The 16,805-nt window shown below is 43.9% G+C and overlaps 1 protein-coding gene across 6 annotated transcripts in view; it reads right to left on the bottom strand.

Annotated features, from left to right (window-relative positions):
- Positions 1-16,805, bottom strand: part of cntn2 (contactin 2) — a 96,282-nt gene that overhangs the window by 29,654 nt on the left and 49,823 nt on the right. For all 6 annotated transcript variants that reach the window (XR_005075474.1, XM_037101069.1, XM_037101065.1 and 3 more), the window contains 8 exons: positions 14,731-14,906; positions 14,386-14,481; positions 13,817-14,029; positions 13,289-13,391; positions 12,896-13,077; positions 1,952-2,088; positions 1,543-1,672; positions 1,019-1,169 (listed from right to left, as the gene is read on the bottom strand). Coding sequence is in view for 5 of the 6 variants with exons in the window: in XM_037101069.1 (XP_036956964.1) it covers positions 1,019-1,169; positions 1,543-1,672; positions 1,952-2,088; positions 12,896-13,077; positions 13,289-13,391; positions 13,817-14,029; positions 14,386-14,481; positions 14,731-14,906 (1,188 nt within the window). In the remaining variant the exon portion in view is untranslated. The remainder of the gene's footprint in view (positions 1-1,018; positions 1,170-1,542; positions 1,673-1,951; positions 2,089-12,895; positions 13,078-13,288; positions 13,392-13,816; positions 14,030-14,385; positions 14,482-14,730; positions 14,907-16,805) is intronic.

Genomic DNA, 16,805 nt, shown 5'->3' with positions numbered 1-16,805 from the left:
GAGCCTGATGAAAGACCAAGGTTTGATGCGTCCTGTATAATAAAAGCTGGAGTGGGGGAGAAGCAGGTGCAGCTACAGCTCACTCAAGGCCACAGATAGGGGCCTGGGTGAGACACTTTGTAAGCCTTAAGGAAGTCAGACAAAAATGAGAATAGTAAGATGACAGTCTCGCGTGATCATGACGAGGGGGGTGGTCCAGGAGGGCACTGGTGACCTTGACCTCGAGTATAAAAGAGGGTGATCGGGGGAGATTTCTCAGTTGCCCCGGGGTACCTCATGGATTTATAACTTCTTCTCTTGGAATAAACACCTTTTTGGACTGAAGACTTGCTGCCTCGCCTCTGATTTGGACTTAGTCTCTGAGCGGTCTTGTCTCTAATTTGGACTTAGTCTCTGAGCTGTCTTGCCTCTGGTTTTGGACTTAGTCTCAGAGCCGTTTCTCCTCAGATTTGGACTTTAACTTTTGAGCGGAGTCACAGAGTCAGATAGTGGAATTATTGGACGGCTAAGGAAGGTAGTCTCCCACTACAGCATCCTGACTGGAAACATCACAAACTGGCATGGTTCATCACAGCCCAGGACAGGAAGACCACCAGAACATCACTGGTGCCATCTACAGAGTATCAGTGAAGTGAGATGTCTCCACAGAGCCCCAAAAAATATAAAAGACAACACGCACCCAGCCACAGTCTGTTCACCCTGCTGCCATCTGACAACACATGCATAAGTATCTGCTGCCATACAGAGCAGCTGTGAAGACTAAAACTAGCACATTAATTAAAAAACAGCAATCAAACATGCATGTCATAGGGGTCCAGTTAAACTTAATGCATACCTTTCAGACAATCACAGCCCAGAATTATTGGTGGCCATAGTATAATTACCACAGGTCTCTAGATTTCAGCCAAACAACTTGATCATGGCATTCTCAGAGTCTACATCCAGCCAGGTTTATTTATTTATTTTTATCTTTTTATGATTGTTGAGCGATATGAAAATCAAGTTGACTTAGCACTACCTGCTGCTGTTTGTGAGCAGCTCCGTCCCACGGCTCCAGAACAGGCTAGGCTTCGGGGCAGCACGAGGCCGACACTCGATTATAACCTGTCCCCCTCTGGCAGCTGGGATCAGTTTTCTTACTGGGTTTAACCTGAAGTCTGGAGCCTGAACTGAAAGTACAGAAGGTAGGATAGAGTCAGAATAACAATACAGAGGAGAAAAGGAGAGAGGAAGATGACAAAAGGGGGAAAATTGCAGGAAATGTGAAACAATGTCAGAATCATGTTAAATTCTGACAAGAGAGCAATACAGTTTTACAGCTTATTAACTTACAAATATTAAACTTCAACATGCATTATTATGAAGAAAATGTGTGTGTTTTAGTGATACAGATCTAAATGTTTATAGCTCTATTTGGTATGATATAATACTTTCATTGTAAAATTCAAATTTTAGGAATGAGAAGTACATCTTTTCAAGCCAAAAAGCATGCTGAATGCTTTATACAAGGTAAAATAAAAACTGTTCTATGTAGATAACTACCTTGAACTCTGAGTTCTGCACTGGAGTAGATGGTACCATGTTTATTCTCAGCTACACACTGGTACATCCCAGAATCCTCCAGGGCAAGGTTACTGATCTTCAGACGAGGCCCGTTCACCTCTAGCCGGTCCTGGAGGAGGAATGATTTTCTTTTCTAATCTTTTGAGGATTTAATGTATTCTCTAATTTAAGGAAATGTAATTTCTCTGGATTGAAGTGTTAGTGTTGCAGAGATTTTTTAAATAAAAGGGAAACAAGAAAATCACTGTTTGGTGTCCTGAACATTAGAACAAGGGGAGGAACACAGCACATGTTTTTTTTAAAGCAGAGCAGCAGGAGTATTTTAACAGAACATTGTATATGGAGTTACATAGTACAGAGAGAGAGTATAGCCAGCATGCTGCATTACCTGTGTACTGAGTGGCTGTCCGTTGCGCAGCCAGCGTACGGAGGGTCGTGGTTTACCAGCAGCTACACAACTCCAGTGTAGCTCTGAACTGATCTCCACCTCTGAGTCACTCATCACCTGCAGCCACTCTGGCTGAGCTGGAGGGTAGGAGAAGAAAAGTAGTGAGAAACATGAAAACCAGCAGAAAATAAATCAATAATGATCATGCCATGGTGGGGGCGAATACTCGATGCTGGTTGGATAATTTCTGATAATGTGAGTAGTTTACTGCTCTAAATGAAATTGCTGGCTACACACTGTAGTATTAGCCTCTAAAATGAGTAATTGTTGGGTGATCTCCTACAAACTGTGACCATGGAAAGTCAAGTTTTGTTTGTCAGTGGACCAATCAACAAGAGTTTAAGGACAAATTTAGTACTCATACTCCACACAAAAATGCAGACTTATCCTGTAAGTGCCACAACACAAAATGGCTATCATGAGTCATGTTGGAAATGATCTTTTCAATGGTTTCACCTCCAGTGGTACATAGTACGTGGTCTCTGGGACGTTTTGTTGTCTTGATGATTTCACCTATCAATATTTCATTATTACACATGACAGGATCATTGTAGGAGCCAAAATTAGATATGTTTTTATTTTAATCATATGGTTTGGGTCTTTTCATATTTATGAATTGATTTGTGTGATTGGTGTTATTTTTTGTTCACTCACTTGTCATTATTGTGTGTGGGTGGGTGTGGGCGGTACACAATTGGGAGCCTTACTAATTAGCTTTACCGGCACACCTGTGCAGGAATTTAGTATGGCGTAGGGTGAGCACGGGGAAGGCTACCTTTTGTGTACCGCACAGATGGCACAGATCGCACAGAAACTTTGTTATACTTTGCATCGCAATGAGTCTAAACAAGAAGTCAGTAAGCGTATGAAGATGGTAAACAATAAATGACGCAAACGGTGGATTATACATGTGGACATTGGATCATTCAAGTGCACGTAAGACAATTGAACTGTTTCCCCTGCTTAGCCTGCTGCGGCTTATGAACTTTGTTGGTCGCCAGTTAGCCGCAATAATTGTACACAAAAGCGCTTATCAAAGCCAATTTGGAACGTTGTTGCTGGATTTCCTGGGATCGAATTGGAAGAGGCCTGTGGATTAACGTTAGCCTACAACAAAGCTAACGGTGTCGTCGGCGTCTTGGACCTACAAGCCCAGCTCGCTGTTCCAACGAGACGATTGGAGAAGCTGCTTTCTACGTTGCTGTTGGCGTTAACGTTTGTTCGTTCATGCATAATCGCTCAGTTTTGCTGGATTACGAGGGTAACTACTGCAGCGTTTCACTACCGCCTCGCCACTGGATTTGAGATTTTTTGCAACGCTCCCGAGTCGCAGTGTTGTTGAACAACTGAACTACTTCGCCGGCTTTTATTCAATCAGTTTGCCGGATTATTACTGCGTTTTTCGTCGATAGCCTCGCCATTGGAATTGAGGTATTGTAAACTCTTTTGACTGACTCGTAGAACGGCGAACCTTTTCTTCACAAGGTCGCGACTGTGGCCTACTTGATTGACAATGTTGCTGACAAGCCAACACTATGACTAAAAGACAATATGACTGAAAGACATGACATTGCGTAAGATTGTTGTGAATTGCTTTGCTGGTGCTCTATTGAGTGTTTCAATTTCATGTTGCTGTGAACTATGAATGTTGCTGTGAATTAGTGGTGTTATGGTTATTGATGTATGGTTATTCATGAATGAAAAATGAGTTCTGAAGGGTTAAATGAGTGTCCTATAGAGAGCTTAAATGCAAACGAAGATTCAGAAAAAAGACAAGTTGTACTCACTGCTAAGGCATATGCACACAAAATTGAAGGTATTCAAAAGGAAAGACAAACAAAGGTTAACAAACTTAAAAGTATTGTAAAACTAATAAAGGGCCTAATGCAAGATAAAAAGGAACAAAATATACAAACCATACAATCTCACCTTGAAAATTGTGATGCACTCTTTAAAGATGCAAATCAGCTCCATAACACTGTCATGCCAATGCTTCCTCAAGAGGAGCAAGACAAACAAAGTGCCTGGTTCACAAGTATACGTGCGCATAAGGTTTCTTTTATTGATGAAGTCACAAAATGGCTTTCCAATGTAAAGGCACAAGCTAGTGGAGATCCAGACCATACAGAAAGCTCCCTCACTAATGCTCCACTAAGCGAGAAGGTGCATGTTGTTGAAAACCCTACACCTGATGTTCACTTGACTGAATACAATCAGCATGCTGGGAATACTGATACAACTGAAGACTCTGCTAAGCAGCTGGATGATGACATATAACCAAGTGACAGTGCTTCTAATTTTTCTGGAAAATCAAGACTCTATCTACCCGCTCAGCATGAATCAAAGCAGAGGCAGAAATGGCTGCACTCAAGGTCCGCCAAAGGATGCTAAAAAGTAAACATGCACTGGAAGAGGAAGAGCAGCTGCTTAGAAAAAGGAAAGAGCAATTGGATTTGGAGATGGAAATCGCTGCATCTGAAGCACAATTGAATGTCCTCAGAGTGTCTTGTCCTTCTGACATCAGCAGGAGCAAAACAAGTGGAATGAATTATTTGGGAAGCAAGGCGAGCCCCTTGAACATGGGAGCTGAAGTATTTGTTCCGATGACATCAGTGCAACTACCACAGCATGTTGTGGTAAGAGACCACTTGCTGGACGCAAGGCCTAAAGTGAGAACTTCTCATATTATACCAGCTAACCAACCACCAATTCTGAGAGAAAATATGGCGTCACATTCTCAAGCCATGCCCAGTCACCTGCCTTCAGAACATCTACAGCCTCAGTGTGAATCACTTCTAGCTACTTCTGGAATGCAGAGGTCTGAGTCTGATCATCTAGCAACAGTCCTGCAAAAGCAGAATGAAATTACATCTATGTTAGTAGAACAGCAGTATCTCTCTTTACTCCCAAGACGAGACATGCAAACCTTTGATGGAGACCCATTACAATTTCAATCATTTATGAGGTCATTTCAACACAATATTGAGCAAAAATCCCACAGTGCCAAAGATCGCCTGTATTTCCTCGAACAATACACTAGAGGCCAGCCTCGAGAACTGGTTCGAGGCTGTGAGCACATGCGTGAGGAGGAGGGATACACTAAGGCCAAGTCACTTTTACAGGAGCATTTTGGTAACCCTATGAAGATAGCTGCTGCTTATATGGGAAAGATATTCACTTGGCCGATAATAAAATCTGAAGATGTGAGGGCCCTACAAGCATACAGCATCTTTTTGAGACAGTGCAACAACGCAATGAGAGGAATCAATTTTAGTATGGAGTTGGACACACCGAGTAACATGCAAACAGTGGTGAAAAAGCTACCATATAAGCTCAAGGAGAGGTGGAGGGAGGCCGCTTGTAATTTAAAGACAGATCAAATCGCAGAGCTTCCTTTCATGACATCGTTGAGTTCATTGAGAGACAAGTTAAAATCGCAAGCGACCCACTGTTTGGAGATTTAACGTTACATGATCCTCCAGCCACTGTAAAAAGAGAAACGAAACATGTTAAACCTCAACCTTACTTTACTAAAGCCAAAGGAAGTAGCTTCGCCACTACCATTGCTACTATGGACAAAGGAATGCAACGCCACGATAAGAAGCCAGAACGTGACGTAAAAAGAGAGAGAGCCTCACCTGTCACCAAGAGTTGCTTGTTCTGTGGAGCAGGACATACCTTGGACCTGTGTCTTTTATTGGAAAGGAAAGTGCACAGTGACAAGATGTCTTTTTTGAAGAAGAATGGCGTGTGCTACGGCTGTCTGTGCATTGGGCACACAAGTAAAGACTGCACAAAACGTCTCTTCTGTAAGGTGTGCAATTTGAGGCATCCTACCTTGTTGCACATCCGCTCAAAGGAAACAGAACCTGGTTCAGCAAAGGTGAATCAAGGAGTTGCAAGAGAAGCAGTAGGAGCCAGTGACAGTGGTCCGATCACTGTACAATCTAGCGGGCTTACTGGGGCCGGAGAGCGTGATTGTACACTTGCCATCTTGCCTGTCCAGGTGAAGTCTAAAAAGGGAAATGAAATTGCCGTTACATATGCCTTCCTGGACCCTGGGAGTTCAGCCTCATTTTGTACTGAACGCCTTATGAACATGCTGAATCTTATTGGAAGAAGAACTGGCATCCTCCTCAGGACAATGGGTCAGGAGAAGGTCGTCAGCAGCCACGTTGTGATGGACCTGGAAGTAGCTGGTCTGGACTCTGACTGTTTCTGTGCACTACCAGAGCTCTTCACGCAGAAATGTATGCCTGTCCACCAAGGTAATATTCCCAGGCAGGAAGACCTCCTGCAATGGACACATCTGAAGGATGTGAAATTAACAGAAATTGACTCCGAGGTGGATCTGCTCATTGGGACAAACGTTCCCAGGGCCTTGGAACCATGGGAGGTCATTCGAAGTGCAGATGGTGGCCCTTATGCAGTGAAGACCATATTGGGATGGACAGTGAATGGTCCACTGAGAGGGGGCTGCATCAACGACTTAACCTGTGTCCAACGAGAAGTCACAGTCAACAGGATTTCTGTTGTTACACTTGAGGATCTGTGGGAGCAGCAGACAAAGGTTGACTTTCCTGAGTGTGTCCAAGATGAGCAGCCAGGGTTGTCCAGAGAAGATCGTGAGTTCATGGAGTCCGTTAATGAGTCGGCCAAGTTGATTGATGGGCATTACAGTATCGGCTTGCCCTTGAAGAAAGAAGATATGAAAATGCCCAACAACAGGAATGTTGCAGTGCAGCATACTCTCAGTCTCAAAAGGAGGTTCACAAAGGACCGTCTGTTTCATGCTCACTATACAGACTTCATGAGCGACATAATATCAAAGGGCTATGCTGAGAGAGTGCCAGAAGGGGGTGTACCACCCTCAAAAGAAGAAGCTGAGAGTTGTCTTTGATTGCGCTGCGACTTTCCAGGGAACATCTTTAAATGCTCGACTTCTTCAAGGCCCAGATCTCACCAGCTCATTGGTTGGAGTTTTAACTAGATTCCGAAAGGAGCCTGTTGTGCTTATGGCAGACATCACGGCCATGTTTTATCAGGTCAGAGTACCCAGAACAAACTCTGATCTTCTACGGTTCTTATGGTGGCCAAGTGGAGAATATGAGCAGGATCTGGTGGAGCATAGGATGGTCGTCCATCTGTTTGGAGCTACATCTTCTCCTAGCTGTGCGTCTTTTGCTTTGAGAAAAAGTGCCGAAGACAACCGAGCCCAGTTCAGTGAAAAGGCCGTTGATACTGTACTTCACAATTTTTATGTTGATGATTGCCTGGCATCAGTTGGCTCTGAACAGGAGGCCATATCTCTTTATCAGGAGCTTCGTGCACTTCGTGCAAAAGGCAGATTTCAGCTCACAAAATGGGTTAGCAACAGTCGCACCGTTCTTGCTATACCTCAAGAAGACCGATCTCTTGAGGTCAAGGACCTCGATTTGGACAGTGGCACCTTGCCGGTGGAAAGGGCCTTGGGAGTTCAGTGGTGCATCCAGTCGGACTCCTTCAAGTTTAAGATTACCCTGGGGGACAGGCCCCTGACGAGGAGAGGGATCTTATCTGTCATCAGTTCCATCTATGATCCCTTAGGATTCCTGTCACCAGTTGTACTTGTTGCTAAAAGAATTCTTCAGAACACTTGCAGAGGTCGGCTGGGCTGGGATGACACACTGCCAGACGCCGCTGCTCAAGAATGGGCCACCTGGTTGAAGGAGCTCCATCAGCTAGAGGAATTCAAGGTCGTCAGGTGCTTTAAGCCTCCTGATTTTGGAGAAGTTTCTTCCGTCCAGCTTCACCACTTTGCAGATGCGAGTGAAGATGGATATGGTATGGTGACTTACCTGTTACAGCATAACATCCAAGGACAGGCTCACTGTGCTTTTGTGTTGGGCAAAGCTCGTGTGGCACCGTTGAAATCCATTACTATTCCCCGCATGGAGTTAACAGCTGCAGTGGTGGCAAGCAGGATGGACAAGCTGTGGAGAAAGGAGTTGAGGATGCCGCTGCAAGAATCTGTTTTCTGGAGCGACAGCACCTCAGTACTGAAGTACATTAATAACAAGACTTCAAGATTCAAAACCTTTGTTGCAAATCGAGTAGCAGAGATTCTTTCCATATCTGAACCGTTGCAATGGAGGTACGTGAACACATCCAGTAACCCTGCAGACTTGGCCTCTAGGGGAGTTAAGGTGAACATGTTCCTAAAATCTGAAGCTTGGTTGCTGGGACCAAGTTCTCTTATGGAACCTGAAGAGAAATGGCCAGTAAACATCGACCTCTCTGGAAAGATCTCTTCAGAAGACCCTGAGGTCAAGGTAGCTGTTTCTGTGAATGCAGTTCGAGTCGAAGAACAGGCTGACTCAGTCATGCGCTTCATTGAACACTTCTCCTCTTGGATTCGGCTGAGAAGGGCAGTTGGCTGGCTGCTTCGGTTCAAGAGGTTACTGTTTGACCTTGGGCAGAGGAGGAGACAGCTGAAGGAAGCTCTCGATCAGTCCAATACAGATAAAGAATAGCTGGAAAGGAAGCTGCAGGAGGAGATGGTAAGTGTCAAGGCACAGGCCACAGGGAAGGGACCCCTTTCAATTGAGGAGTTTGCCAGAGCCGAAAAGGCGATCATTTGCTTTTGTCAAAGAATGAGGTTTCCGGATGAACTGGCCTGCCTGCAGAATGGAGGAAAGGTGAAGAAGAACAGCCATCTCTACAGGCTTGACCCTGTTTTGGAGGATGATGTGCTAAGAGTTGGTGGTAGGCTTGATCGAGTAGCCATGCCAGATGAGGCAAGACATCCCGCCATACTGGCTAAAGACCTCCACATCTCTACGCTCATTCTCCATCACGTGCATCAAGCCACAGGTCATGGTGGACATAACCACATGCTGTCAGAGTTGCGCCAGAGGTATTGGATCCCAGGCGCCTGTGTTGCCATAAGGAAGACTCTGTCAAGGTGTGTGGTGTGTCGTCGACTGAATGCAGCACCAGGCAATCAGTACATGGCAGATCTTCCACATGATAGAGTTTCTCCCGATGAGCCACCTTTCACCCGAGCGGGGGGTGGATTGCTTCGGGCCCTTTGAGATTAAGCGTGGCAGAACTATGATCAAAAGGTACGGAGTAATCTTTACATGCCTGGCTGTGAGAGCAGTACACTTGGAGGTGTTGTCATCCTTGGACACGGACTCCTTTGTCCATGCCCTCAGACGCTTCGTGGCAAGGCGAGGTCAAGTGCTCGAGTTGCGGTCGGACAATGGGACAAACTTTGTCGGGGCCGAGCGCGAATTGAGAGAGGCAGTAGGAAGATGGAACCATGTGCAGATCAGTGATGAACTCCTCCAGAAGGGTGTAAAGTGGAGATTTAACCCTCCTGCTGGGTCTCATCATGGTGGAGTGTGGGAGCGGCTAATAAGGTCTGTGCGTAAAGTCTTGAATTCCACCTTGAGGACACAGAACCTTGATGAAGAGGGCCTCCATACAGTTTTTTGTGAGGTTGAAGCCATCATCAACAGCCGCCCCCTAACTAAAGCGTCGACTGACTTAAATGACTTGGAAGCATTGACACCCAACCATCTCCTGCTGTTGAAGTGCAAACCGTCATTACCACCAGGAGTGTTCCAGAAGGAAGATGTCTATGCTCGTCGACGTTGGAGGCAGGTCCAATACATGGCGGAATTGTTCTGGAGCCGATGGGTTAGAGAGTATTTGCCCCTGCTTCAGGAGAGGCAGAAGTGGCAGAGCATCAAGCGCAACTTTGCCCCTGGAGACTTTGTCATCATTGTGGATGAAACTGCTCCACGCAATTCGTGGCTCAGTGGAAGAGTTGTGGAGGCGGAAAAGGATAGAAGGGGACATGTTCGCAAGGTCCGGATCAGAACAAAAACTGGATTCTTGGACAGACCTATCAGTAAATTAAAGCTGCGAGCAGCGTTGGTCGGGCCCTCGCAGTCCACGCACCTCGGGGCATGCTGCTGTCAGGGCTTCCGCACGCAACGCCTCGAAGAAGCCGTTTCTTTATAATTTGGTGGCCTGCTCCCGCTGGCATTAAGTAATGCACGCTGAAGACAGGAAAAAGAGCGTGTACTGCTGCACGATTCCCCAGACAAAGACTGAGTTGATGGTCCGCTTCTGGAGCTGGCTGACAAAAATGTCCACATGAGGCATAATGCAATGAAATAGTTTCAGGAAGAAGCTGAAAGTATCATCGTCCAGTAGCTGAAGAGAATTTTTTCTCCAGTTCTTCCAGCTGCTCTACAGTCTGGCGATGATGTCACGCACTCTAGCTCATGCAATACACACCCATTATAAAATCAGAAGAAGGCCTGAAAATTTGTAAAACTAAAACTGTGATGGTTTGGAAACCGTAAGAGATTTTTAAAAACTGAATACATGCTCAACAGTTCAAGGTCTTCTGACTCTTTAAAACGTGGAATGGTATCTGTAGCTCAAAGCATGAAGCACAAGAAGAGGTTGAAAGTCGATGAGTTTTGAAGAGGATTTTAAGATTTTCCCATTTACTTTCCATTCAAACTAATCAGACTGCGACCAGATCGCCATCTATTGGCCAATTTGCACCAAATTTTACACAGAGCCTCGACAGTCCATGGAACACAATTATGAACATTTACGTGATAATCAGACTGTATTTTGTTTAGATGTGCAAGATTGTCTGCTTTCAACACCACATGCAGGAATTTGTTGTTTTAAATTTCGGCAGGAGGGTCCACAGATGCTGTGTGCCAAGTTTCGTGCAAATCGGTGAAATCGCCTGGGAGGAGTTCGAAAAAGTAGGTTTTCGACATTTTGCGACGTGGCGAAAAAAAACGGTAGGCGGAAATGGGCGTGGCCTATACCACGAGACTCAGCCCACTTCACTGAACGCGTGGATATAAGGTTTTTGAATGTGCGACAAAGTATATGGGAGTTATTAGCCAAAACACGCTGTGCTCAATAACAGCGCCACCTAGTGGTGGAAATTCAGGACGACAATAGATTATAAAATTTTTCGCCGGGTGGGACTTATATTCCAAGTTTGGTGAGTTTTAGGGTATGTTCAGGTAGTCAAAAATGCAATCATTTCGTCCGAAGAAAAAAAAAAAAAATAAATAAAAAATAAAGAAATAAAAAAATAAATAAATAAAGAATTCCTTCAGATACAATAGGGTCCTCGCAGGGGTTCCCTGTTCGGGCCCTAAAAAATAAAAAAATAAAAAAATAAAGAATCCCTTCAAATACAATAGGGTCCTCGCAGGGGTTCCCTGCTCGGGCCCTAAAAAATAAAGAATCCCTTCAGATACAATAGGGTCCTCGCAGGGGTTCCCTGCTCGGGCCCTAATAACATAAAACTATTATTCCTATGAGTGCACAATTCAGTTATAATGCCTCTACGGTCAGTTTCTAAACAGTAATATGCAACACTGATTATCAGTGTTTAATTTGGCTCCAACATACTTCGTCATTTATAATTATAGCCTGGGCATAATTAGGGGCCGGAATGTAGGAGCCAAAATTAGATATGTTTTTATTTTAATCATATGGTTTGGGTCTTTTCATATTTATGAATTGATTTGTGTGATTGGTGTTATTTTTTGTTCACTCGCTTGTCATTATTGTGTGTGGGCGGGTGTGGGCGGTGCGCAATTGGGAGCCTTAATTAGCTTTACCGGCACACCTGTGCAGGAATTTAGTATGGCGTAGGGTGAGCACGGGGAAGGCTACCTTTTGTGTACCGCACAGATCGCACAGAAACTTTGTTATACTTTGCATCACAATGAGTCTAAACAAGAAGTCAGTAAGCGTATGAAGATGGTAAACAATAAATGACGCAAACGGTGGATTATGAGTGTGGACATTGGATCATTCAAGTGCGCGTAAGACAATTGAACTGTTTCCCCTGCTTAGCCTGCTGTGGCTTATGAACTTTGTTGGTCGCCAGTTAGCCGCAATAATCATGAATGTGTAATCATAGCACGTCTGTGATTTTGTGATGATGAACATGTCATCATGAACACGTCATCATCACATCTTAACAACCATTCACACCTAGGCTCACCTAGTGTTAGCAACCCTCATGAAGGTTGGTAAGACCAATGACCGACAAGTGGCTCTAACGATGGTGAAACTCAGAGCTCACATGTGTCATTTACGTTTCAGGGAAGATGCATCTAGTCAAAGTGACTTACAGTTGTTCAAACAAACACTGATGGTGGTGGCTGCCATGCAAGGTGCCGACCACCACATTAGGAGCAGTTTGGTAGTTCAGTATCATGCCCAAGGGCATTTTGACATGCCAACCAGGTGAATCGATCCAGCAACCTTCTGGTAACAAGATGCTGGCTTTAACCCTGAGCCACAGTCACACCAGATATGCCCTTACCAACTCTGTAAGGACACTCCCACACATAGTTTAAAAGCCTGCAACTCTCCTCCAGTTAGTCATATTGAAGAAGTCCAGTTGCATGACCTGGATGACTGAGAACCTTCATTAACTTATTCAAGCTAAATGTGCAACTTCACAGTTCATTTTTGAGCTAATGGGCTGCTATTCTTTATCTGAATCTGTTGATTCTCCACACTTTCTCCTCTCATCCTGACAACCTTCATCTGAACAGTCAGGAAGTGTGAGGACTGGTAGCATGTGCTGGGGCACATGTGGAATGGTGTTGCCACTTTCTAATGAATACAATCAATGCCTGGGAACTCTTCCTCGCATACTTCCTGAAAGTGATATGGAAATGTTTCAGCTCAGACTGCCATCCTGTCTTTTATTTTACAGTGACCGCCATGTCAATTCAGTCATGAGATTGACCTGCTAATATACCATCAGCATGGCAACATCAATAGCAGACTGTGTTTGTAATATAAACAGATGTTGATACAAAATCTTTTCTTTACCTTGCACATTGATGCGTCCCTGGTACGTATCACTTCCTTCTGAGTTGTAGGCTTCACACTCATATAGGCCCTCGTCATCAAATGAGAGATATGGCAGGATGAGGGTGGGACCTTCTGCACTGGAACCAGCCTTGGATGGCATCAAACCATCCACCTTCCTCCATCGCAGCTTTGGGACTGGACTAAGAAAACAAATATTAGATTGCAGTGTGAGGTGAAATAAAGGAAGAGCCTGTGGTAGCTTCAAAATAAAATATCATGGAGTCCAGATGGGGTCCAAGACCGACAAGTAAGAAGAAGGATACATTAAGAAATATTTCTAAGGCCAAACAAGGCACAGCCTCTGAACCCCAAATGACTTGCAGAGACAGACCGATTTCAGAGTTTCCTTACTTTCCATAGGCAAAGCACTCTAACTGAACGGTGTGTCCTGCAAGGGCGTAGGTCTCTGCTGGGAAGCGCACTTTGATGCTTGGAGCTGACTTCTTGGGATTGGCTGAAATACATATAATTGCAAGTTCAGATTAAATCCCATCCAGATTGCACACCTTAAATTTCATCCAATAGCAGGCTGGGACAGCACCAACTATCAGTGATTTTGGTGAACGGGAATACATTTTCTGTTTACATCAATACATAAGTTTTCCAGGCAAAAAATTGTTATGATGCAAGTTTTGTTTGTAGTAAGCATGTAACATTACATCTGACAAACTGCTACAGAACTCCTCTACTTCTATTCAGATATCAACTGAAGCCAGGTTATCACACTTAACATGCAAACCACACCAACCCTTCTTTTAGATATCCCTTTATCCTTAGTCGTCAGGTGCAAACAGCTAGTGCTTCTGCAGATCTCCATGGTAGAGCTACATGTGGTGACTAAAAGGTCAGTAATGTAGTGTAGCTGTAGAGAATCCATACCATCAGACAGTACAGTGAGCTGGTTGTCTTTGCTGAAGGTACTCTTAGTGCTGATGTCCAAGTTGATGGTGGTGAAGCAGTAGTATTTTGCGGTATCGTTTGGCTCTGCCTTGGCCAGGTACAGGTTCCCTGTTACCTGCGACACAAACCATCGACCATCCTTTGTCTTGACGAAGTTGGGAAATTCATTGATTATCCAGCGGTAAGACAGAGCTGGGGAGAGAAAATAGGTTGACCAGTAACACAGTTGGAATGCGCTGGGTAGTGCTCAGATTTCAGTATCAAAACAGCAAGCATTCCAAAACAGATGAATAATTCTGTTGATTCCAAACAGCCTTTATGTCCCTTATCCCACCTTTCAACTGCTGTTGTAGGTTTTACACAGTAAAGTGAGTTCTCAGTAAGAGAAAACAATGGGAATATACACATTTTCCAGGTGGCATAGGACAGTACTTTCTATGATATTCAACTATTTCTCTCATTTTCCAAGTGCTTTAAAATAGTTAATAAGTAGTCTGAACATGTTTGTTTTTTCAGGATGTGTAGGAATACTGGAATAGGGGGGATACCTGGGTAATGTGGAGGGGGCTGGCAGGCAAGGAAAGTTCCTAACCCTTCATATGCTGTCTGAGGACTCCTGCTGTCTGGAGGGAAGTCATTGACATCTAGAGAAACATGGCAAGGTGTAAAGTAGAGAAAAAGAAAGTAATGAAAAGGCTATGGTCACATGCTAGTTGGAACAAAAGCAGAACACAGTAAGCAAAGCAGCAAAAACACAGTTGATGGTAACCAATGTACAACTATGGACAATTAGTGTAAAGTAAATCCTCTGAATCATGATTTTATATAACGTCTTTGATCCCTGCCACAGTGACCCACTCGTGCAGAAAGTTGAAAGACCTTTTCTCACTCACAGCCAAATTTGACGTTAGCTGCTCGACTGATGATGGTGCCACATCGGTTGATGGCCAGACACTGATAAGAGCCTGTGTCTCGAATAGACTCTGGGCTGCTGATCACCAGGTTCCCAGCCACCAAGGTGTAACGTGGTTCCAAACCCAGTGGGACTTCTGTGCCATTCACAAGCCATCTACATGACAAAAAGCATGGCAAATTGATAAGAACACAGCAAACAGGAGATAAACATATCTCACAATGAAGTTAAAGAGTGGAATGAATGCAGCCATACAGCAGCTGTATGTCGTAAATCATCTTCATTTTTCTTGGGTGGTCCAAAAGATTTCAAAGTTAAAAAAAGTCACGACGAGTCTTCAAGGCTGAGTGCAGTACAACTTTATTTGCTGGCAAACAAAGCAAGAGATCAGACACAGACACAATTTGTAAAAAAAACACACTGACACGAGGTTCAAAGCTTTGAGCATCCTCTTTTAAGCACAAAAAACTGGGAGTGTCTTCTCAGGCTTCATGGCCTCAAGCAATCCCTATTCTTCTTTATTTCTGCTGACACTGCTATTTTCCCATGGAAAATCCCTGTTCTTCCCTCTGCACCTGCACGTAGCGTGAGGGCACATGACTCCAGTATCTTTGACTCTGTGCATAACTGCATGTACACTAGTAGCTCTTCGCCTCGCTTTGTTTTTGTTTTATCTATTCTTTTTTTTTGGAACTTTATTTTTAAGAAAAAAAAAAACAGTACAAAACATTGCTTGACAGCAGCACAGAGTACCCATGACAGTGTGAGGTAAAATAAAAAAACAAAAAACAAAGACAAACATACAGCTAAAAACACATTGGGGCCCAGCAAGCTGAATAATAACAGTGAGTATAGTATAATCAAATAAATACATGAGAGAATAATGGACAGTTGGGACAGCGCAGCGTGGGTTCCCTTCAGTTAGAGGGGTATCTTGCAATAGGTAGCCATCTCCTCTTAAAGACATCTGTCTGTAATTGTAACTGAGCAGTAAAAGCCTCCATTCCATACACCTCCCTCAGCCTCTGTTTCCACTGTGCCACTGTAGGTGGTTGTAGATTCCTCCATTTTATTGTCACCATATTTCTAGCAGTCATCAAAAGTATGTGTAACAAGTGCTTTTGGTCTCTGGTGTATGTGTCGTCAGCAGTTAAATCAAAAAGAAACTGACTAGGGCTAAACAGTAAATCAATCCCCATAATTGTATCGATCGCGCTCTTTACCCCTTTCCAAAAAGAAAGCAGTTTTGGGCAATCCCAAAAAATGTGTGAGTGATCACCAACCATCCCGCATTCTCTCCAGCAGGATAATGCAGCTGGCTCATCTACAAATTTGGAAACCACCGAACGTGTCTTAAAGAATCTTGTGTTCATTTGCCAGTCAAACTCCTTCCACATGTTACTATTAATACCCTTAGGACATCCAGTGCACATCGTTTCCCACTCCCCATCCTCAATTATAACATTTAGCCCCAGCTCCCATTTATTTTTTAAATGAAACGCATTATCTAATGTTCCTAATAACAGATTTCTATATATATGGGAGACATGTTTTTCGTTGGGTACTTGATGTCTAATTGTATTAATAAAGTACATTTCTGTGTGTGATGGAGCATCTTAAATTGTACTCCAATCTGTGATATATCTTGTGATATAATGCTTAATCTGAAAATACTGGAACATATCACTTTGGGGTAAAGAGAAGAAAGATTTGACTTGGAGATATGTGAATGGCTGCAAAACATTGTCACAGAACAACTGGTCAATAACTCTTGAGTCCCTGCCCGCCCATTTTTTAAAAGCGATATCCGTTGTTAAGGGGAGGAAATCTGGGTTTCAAGCAATCTGCATCGCCCGTGAAAGGGTAGACGTCCCTCTGATTCTCTGTTGGACAGTCGACCATACTTTTAAGGTGTGCTTCACCCATACATTTTTAATAATGATTTTCTTCTGGGATTGTTTGCTCGAAAACACTAGGGCGGATAGAGGTATAGCTGGCAGCGAATTCTGTTCTGTTCTTCCACTGCTGTATGTTGCGCTGCCCAAAAATAGTATT

Source organism: Acanthopagrus latus, chromosome 6 (genome assembly GCF_904848185.1).
Source record: "Acanthopagrus latus isolate v.2019 chromosome 6, fAcaLat1.1, whole genome shotgun sequence".
Classification (NCBI taxonomy): Eukaryota; Metazoa; Chordata; class Actinopteri; order Spariformes; family Sparidae; genus Acanthopagrus; species Acanthopagrus latus.
This window is presented reverse-complemented; position numbering and strand designations above follow the sequence as displayed.